At 47.4% G+C, this 7,595-nt stretch overlaps 1 protein-coding gene across 1 annotated transcript in view; it reads right to left on the reverse strand.

The window, feature by feature from the left end:
* Positions 1 to 5,129, reverse strand: part of TIAM1 (T-cell lymphoma invasion and metastasis 1) — a gene marked incomplete at its 3' end in the record, with an annotated part of 83,378 nt that extends 78,249 nt beyond the window's left edge. Inside the window, 1 exon segment of the mRNA XM_009328008.1 lies at positions 4,161 to 5,129. Within this exon segment, the coding sequence (XP_009326283.1) occupies positions 4,161 to 5,129 (969 nt within the window).
* Between the last annotated feature and the right edge of the window lie 2,466 nt (positions 5,130 to 7,595).

Consider the following 7,595-nt stretch of genomic DNA (forward strand, 5'->3'; position numbering starts at 1 on the left):
CCCCCCCCATTTGATGGTCTAGAGAAAGGAGCAGTCAGAAGTCATCCACAGAGGGGGAACATGGAATAAGGAGATGGCAAGATGGGCTTGGAAGTGGCACAAAATCAGATCTCAAGGCTTCTGTTCCCTAATTCCCCTCCTGAAACTTCAATTAGGGCTCATAACAGCAGGGGAGCATGTGGTTACATTTGTCTCTGAACATCCACCAGGAGGAAGAGGAAGAGGAGGGAGTCTCCCGCAGGCAGATGTTTAGCTGCATACAAGACACAACAGGGCCATTTCACAAAATCTGGATCCCAACAAGCAGGTTGTAGGATCCCGTGGATCTCACAACCCACAGTCAGAACAAGCTGTATCCAACCAGAGCTTGTCTGCCTGCAGGCAAAAATGGGTGAAAATGTCAGCCAATTAAGCTTTTTCCACCTACATCACATCAACTCCAAAAGCCAAACAGGATCCCAGCAGAGCTCTCCAGGAAGTCTCGCTTCAGCAGATCTGAACCCGTAATGTTAAAATGTTACGAAAAACAGAACTGCTGCGTGGGTGCCCCAAAGCCACCCTGTGAATATTAATCGCTTGTGCACATTGAATATAATTGTCTCTCCAGTATTAAAGAGCTCTCCTTCTCAATTAGTGGAAAGTGACTCCCACAGTTCAATTTAAGGTTTAAATCTGGAAGGGAGAGATTTTCTTTTCTTCTTTTTTTTTTCTTTAATGTAAACCACGTACTTGTAAAGAACCCATGGATAAGGCATTATAACAAAACATGTACAGCTGTGATTCTGGCATCTCCTTTCTGTGATACATTCCAGGATGCGTTTTCCCAGTAGCAGTGGTCAGCACACCACAAAAATTACAGCTGCTGACAACTTCTAATAAATTTAGCCTGTATAGAAAATATGATGTTGTACATATACTTGAACATGCATGTAACAGTGGCTGGATTCAGGAATCAAACACAAGGGCACAAACCCATTGCTGTAGTCTCAGACTTACCCTGCACTCAGCCTCTCCTGCTTTCAGGGACCTCTTTGGGAACTAGACTAGTCAAAAGCTACCTACAAGTGACCATCAGGACCTTTCAGTATTTCTAGCACCAGGACGACTTTCCAAAAACTGAAAAAAACCCACTGGCAAATACAAACCCAAATTCTTGTGAGGATGGGCAACAGTGATCTGGGCAGAAACCTCACTCCTGGCTATGAGGCTCAATTAGGTGACTTTGAACAAGGGAGCTTACCTCTGCACTGTTAAATAACACAGGGACAGTGACAGGTCACTGGCCTGGAGATTAAGAGGGAAAACTGTGTCCAATACCGTATTACACTTGGCCCTGGCTCACCTTTGTGTGGTGCCCCTGGGGCCCTAAGACATAACTATTATTTTGTGGGATCGGGATGGGGGGAGGCAGTTCAAAAGGCTGGAAAAAAACATGGAAGTTTTGACTTAGTTCACTAAATTGTTTTTATAGCATGAAATGTTTTACAGCATGAGGACACGTATGGCAGGCTCTGGGGCAATGCTCAAGGTGGTCATCAAGACTGTGAAGCCCATTGAGAAAGTGTTGAAGGACTGCGGAGGGCAGAAGGAAACAAAATTCCCCAACCTGTGACCAAGTACCAGCTGGCACAGGCCAACACAGTGCCCAGGAGTACATTAACAGCAAAGCATTAAGGCCATCAGCTCTACATCTCAGCTTCCACCATCTCAGGTAGGGTAACCATCACGCTCTACTTCACACCAGGGGTGTCGAGTAAAGATGAGCAAAGTGCTGAGATATGGTTGGACTGGGACCTAGTACGGAGACAGGTTGGTAGTTTCCCTCCTCTCACCCCATCCAAAGCCACCTAATCAGGTTCACCAAGGAACTAGTCCTTTACTTTGTGTGCAAATTTGGACTTCCTTTTCACTCTATCTATCAAACACATAATGATAGTCATTTCCCTAAGCTTGCTAAAGGTAGGCTTGGGCTAACATGACTTCATTGCTGACAAGTATCTTATACTTACTGTACACTGCTAGGATTAAAGACTTGGAAGGAATTTTGACCTTTCCAAAGCTTTAATTTTGTTGAATTTATACGTGGTAATAATCACTGCTGAGACTCCTTATTGCCATCGTCTCCAAGCTCAGGAGATACATCTAGTGAAACCAACCACACAAAGCAATTTCCCTGGGTATAGCTGAGGCCTCGCAAAATGCTACGTAAATTTGTGACTTTCACTAAGTGCCTCAGAGGAATCTTCTTAATGCCAAGATAGGCACCAAGAAGAAAAACAAATGCTTCGCTGTTCACCAGCGACACTGCTCTCTTTTTCTTAAATACACTTGAAAGAGGGCTGGAGGCAGCAGTTGCACCTAACAATCTTCATGAAAGCTGTTACATTCAAGGCTGCCAAATAACATCCTTTTTTTTGGTTGTTGTTGTTGTTCTCTTGCTTTTTATCCTGCACTGCCTTGATGGAGCACCAAAGGGTTTCTCCGCTCGCACCATAAAAATACCCCCAAAAATAAAGAGATGATTCTGAAGTACAAAGCTGCTGTTGTGGGACGCTGCAGCATCTGTTTTAGCATGTCGTTTTTATGTTTAGAAGCAGTGTTATCTCTACAGATCAAGCACAGCCAGTAAGTCACCAGCAACCCCTTCCCATCAGCTCTCACAAGTCAGTGCCAGCTGACGGGGCGACACGCTCCTCTCGCCCTCCAACAGCCCTCCACAGCCCCGCACCTCCTCTGCGGCACACTGCAACCTGCCTGACTCACACTGCCCAGCCTGATATGTCTAATGCTGGTGTCCTGCCAACAGCTCAGCCCAGCAGCAGGACATGAGCCTGCCAGCCTCCAACCTTGATGCAACGTGCTGCTTTTTTCTTTTTCTGGGTCACGCGGCGCAGTGTGTGTACGCTGCATGGCATATGTAAGAGAAACCATGCAATAAAATCAGGCGAGCCGCTGAAGCATGCAATCTGGTGCACAGCTCTAACCTGCACCATCAGACTGTTCTGTGTCCCTCGGCCATGTTTCTGAGCCAATGGCCACAGCTAGAAAATAGTGCATGTAAAAAATGCCACAGCCAGCCTCTTCCATTAGGCATCTGGACCACTGCTCTGAGAAGGTCCAGCAAGCCAGCTGAATGAACTTAAACTGAGCACAATATGCCCGCAACGTGTATGCCACACGCGGCTTGTACAGGTGGGCAGGATTTGTAGCTCCTCCCCCCCCCTTCTAAGAGTAGTCTGCCACTTACTGTAAGCAGAATTGCTGTTTGCAGCGCAAGGCGGTGCTGTGTAACTCGATCAGGCAGAACATGGCCAAGAAAAGCAGGGGAAAACATAATAAAGACCCAACAGCAGCCATCAAAGCAAAGGTCACAGGACTGGTGTTTGGAGCTCAGGAGGGGCACCAGACAGAAAAGCTCATCTTGGCTCTGTGCTGTCTGTTAAAAGGATGAAGGATGAAGGGTATGACATCCTCGCTAGCTAGGAGAAGCAGCATCTTCTCCATACATCTCCACCCCCCATCATTTTTCAGTTTACTGCAGGTGAGCACCACAGCTCGCAGGACTGGCAGTCTCCTGCAAGGGGACAGCACTATTTCTGGCTGATGTCTTGCACAAAGGTGAATGTTGGCTAATTAGAAGAGTGAAATTTCAGCCCAGTGAGTGTTCACGATGGAGGGAAAGGGAAACACTCGCAGGTTTCTCCTTTGCTTCCAGCCTCGAGAGCTGAGGAGTGCTTGCATATGTGCAGGCAGGGGAGGGCGACAGGGCAGGGAAGGCAGAGAGGGGAGACACAACCAACACGCGCAAGCTCCCCAAGTGGAATGATCGGTTTTGGCAGCTACCCTAGAAAAAAAGACGCCATCAGCACTGTGAAACACACAGGAAAATCTTTAGCTGGCAAGTGCAGATTTATCTTCTCCAGAGGCAGTGAAGGGTGGAAAAGGCCCAAACAGAGTTGCAGATAGGGACGGGAGCAGTGATGGGATCAAGCCAGCTCTGGAGACCGGCTAGTTCAGCTCCCTCCTGGATACAGCCCTCTTCTTGGAAAAGGGGTGTTGAAGGAAAACAGAGCCTGGAAGAACCTGGAATATCTTTATCTACAGACACAGCTCAGCAAATGCCACACGCTTCCATTTTACATAGAAGAAAACTGCCTTACCTGAGTAGTTTTTGCCCTTCTGCCTTGCATGCTGTTACTATGGCTAATTTGTGGGTTGGTGGCCCCTTCAGAAAGGCAGTGGGATTTCCTACAGGGCAGCGTATTGTAATTACTGTAGGAAGGTGCATCCTCAGCGGTAACCGATGCCATCTTATGGCTCCCAATATCCGGGATGTCAGACACTAAATTCCGGCAGTACCCTCCAAAGGCATTTCGCGGGCCGCCGTTGACGGTAGCACTCGGGGTTTTGGGGGAATACAAGTCACTCATAGAGTTGGCGCGCTGGCAGGTGACCAGCGGCTGGGGGCTGCTGCTGGCCTCTGTCCCCCGGGTGGCCTCGGCATCCTTCTCTTCGGCCAAGCCCAGTATTTCCTCGTTGCTCGTTAAATGTTCCTGGCTGAGGTCGGAAAGCGAAAACTCCAAGCTGTCCTCACGCCAGATGTCGGCCGATTTGGAGCGCTTCTTCTTGAAGCTGGCCGTCTCCATGAAGTTCATCCCGTTGGCCGCGTATCGATGTGACCTCCCGTCGCCCTCTGCCAGGAATGGTGGCTCGTCCCCGTAGAGCCTGCTCTCCTCTGAGTCAGGCATGCTCTGGACAGAGGCGGCGGTGAGGACGGTGCTGCTGTCCACGCTGGGGGTGACGGAGGAGTCGGTGTGGTAGGAAACGGGCCGCAGGCCCATGTCCACACGGTCCACCCAGATGGGGCTTCCAAAGTCCTCTAGGTTGGCCTCCTGGGTGAAGGGCTCCAGGCCGTTCTCTGCCAGGGACTGGGGGATGCTGGGGGTGCTGCTGGAGCGGGTGCTCACTTCCGAGTTACGGTGGATAATTTTACCAGAAGAAGCATGCCGCGTCCGGCGAGAGGCTTTATTGGAGAGGCGAAGCGAGCGGGAAGTGTGCTTGCGGCCCAGGCTGGCGTGCTTGTCTCCGTAGAAGGCGTGCTCCACGCTCTGGCTCTCTGCGTTTCCCATGGCGTCACAGTCTGCAAGGGGAGAGAGCGTGGACCGTTAAAGGCAGCAACCAAACACGTAGGCAAGAAGACACACCGACGCCCCAGTACACCCAAAAGAGCTTTTTGTTTTTTAATGAAGCTGTCAAGAAACCTACACCACTGCTTCCCCTGGGTCTCGCAGGATGTGCTTTAACAGCGGCAACTAATCCCACAGAATTAATTAAGGGAGCCAGCGACCGTACCAGCAAACTTATAAATACAACTCAGTTAAATCGGTATGTAGGAAAAAGCCAGACCACAGCTATGCTGGTGTACATGAAGAGTGTAGAAGAGGGAACAGCTGAACCTTGAAGCTCGGTCTGAACTGGAGCCAGTTTACTACCAAAGTGCACTGGCAATCGCAGCTCTGCACACATTCACTTGACTCCCAGCATTAGCTAATCCTTTGCAATTCCAGCCAACACTACAAACTCAAAAAATCAACAGCTATTGTTTATCTGAATGTAACAAGATGCCAAAAAGTAGATGGACATACTTTATCTGAGATTTCACTTTTTTTTTTTTTTTTTTTGCTAGGAACTGTAAATTGAAGCACCAGATAGCAAAGTATAAATTCAACTGTTCGGCAGCAAGCTAATGATAGGTTTGATTTCTGGAACAAAAAAACAGTGCAACATTAAACAGGTACGGAGAGACCCACACAAGAAAGCCGTATTATGAAAAATAAATTAGCATGAGTGACTCAGACTATACAAAAATAACCTTTCCTTCCTACTCACTCTGAAGCAGATAGCTGGATCTAAGTGCTTTGATCTAGCAAAGAGAAAACTGAGCTGGAAGGCAGGGACTGGGTGTCTGTCCCTGTCTCCATACCTAGCCTCCTGCATTATTCAGTTGCACACGTCCTGCCGTGAAACAGGTTTCCCATCGAGAAGATGGGAGTGATGATCTAGATTCAACCCTGGAAAACACTTTGAGGTCTGTGATCTCACTCAACAAATGTCAGAAATATTTTATCAGTAGTATTGGCTCCTTCTGGCCGAAGATCAAGAAGAACAAGAAAAGTAAATGTTAAAGTACATGGCCATTCAAAATTAAATAGGAGATCCTGAATTACACACAAGGCAATTATATCTAGATAAATAGTCCATAGATCTTGAACAGAAATTCCAAGACAAAACTTCCTCGTTTTGAGGTATTTCTATTAGTCCTGGTTGAAAAAAAAGGTGCCCTGACAGTAAAATAATCTGGAGTTTTTCATTTCTTGGGGCGATTTCCTTTCCTTTAACAGGATGCGCCGATGGGTATTGAGCCAGATGCTGGCAGAATGAATGTGATCGTATATTTTCCCTCGCTGTCTAAATATACACTATCGCTGCTGCACAGAACTGAATTGGCCCTACATAAATTACATGTGAGGTATCGATTATACTAAATGCAGGCACAGCAGTTCTGCTGTAGGCTGCCCTCGGCGCATATGGTGGAACTGAACTTCTGCAGTGATACTTCTGACCACAGTCAGACGACTGCGCTTCTCTACTCTTCTACCCAGCTAAGGAGGTCGTGTCTGAGGCTAAAAATCTGTTCAGTGCTGGAGCAACAGGCACTTACATAAATATCTGGACATTTCTGTATCTAAAATAAATATAATCGCATGTCACCTAAACTATACCAGGAAATACCCTATGTCTACTGAAATTAACAGCTGAACTCCCATTGACTGTCATGAGACTTGGTTATCATGCATCATTTAGAAAAAGAAACACGCTGAACAGAGGGCAGGTTTTAATCTAAAAAAAATGACAGCATTATAAATCCCGAGGCAGGGTTTATTATTCCTTAAAAGCTACAGTCCTTTGATATGGACCGGACTGAAAAATAAATGTCAGCTAGCTTTTGCTTCTAAAACATTTTATAGCACAAAACCTGCATTTTGTCTTCCATACTGATGTCTAAAACCAGACCTCAACACTCCCCATCTTGCAAAGGAAACCCTCTCGGGGTAATGCTTTTAGCTGCTTTGATTCTGAGATTCTTGCTAACCACACTTTCATTCGACAGGATTTCCACCGGCTGCAAAGCCCATCAGAGCATGCAACCATTTATCCCCAGTCTCCAGCAATCACTTCAGTACCTATCTGAGGAGAAAAAGCAGTTTTAAAAGCTTCTTGAAACCCTGAATGATTGAAGAGTGGCTCTTTACCTTCAGAAACAGAGCTGCCGAAGGGCAGGAGCGTCCCCTGCACACCACACAGCGAGGCACGCTTGCTGATGAAAACGCCGGGCAGCATGGCTACGGAAAGCAGCCCTGTGCCACCGTCTCGATGCAGTCTCCATGCACACTGGGCAAAATTTCACCCAGCCAAAAAGTAACAGAACGACAAATGACTTGGCAAGGAAAGGAGCAGCAGCTCAGGCTGCGTCCCGTGAGGAAATAACGCCGCTAGAAACACTCTCATGGAAGGAGGAAAGATTTTTCTCCGCA

The sequence above is a fragment of the Pygoscelis adeliae genome, unplaced genomic scaffold (genome assembly GCF_000699105.1).
Source record: "Pygoscelis adeliae isolate BGI_AS28 unplaced genomic scaffold, ASM69910v1 Scaffold154, whole genome shotgun sequence".
Taxonomy (NCBI): domain Eukaryota; kingdom Metazoa; phylum Chordata; class Aves; order Sphenisciformes; family Spheniscidae; genus Pygoscelis; species Pygoscelis adeliae.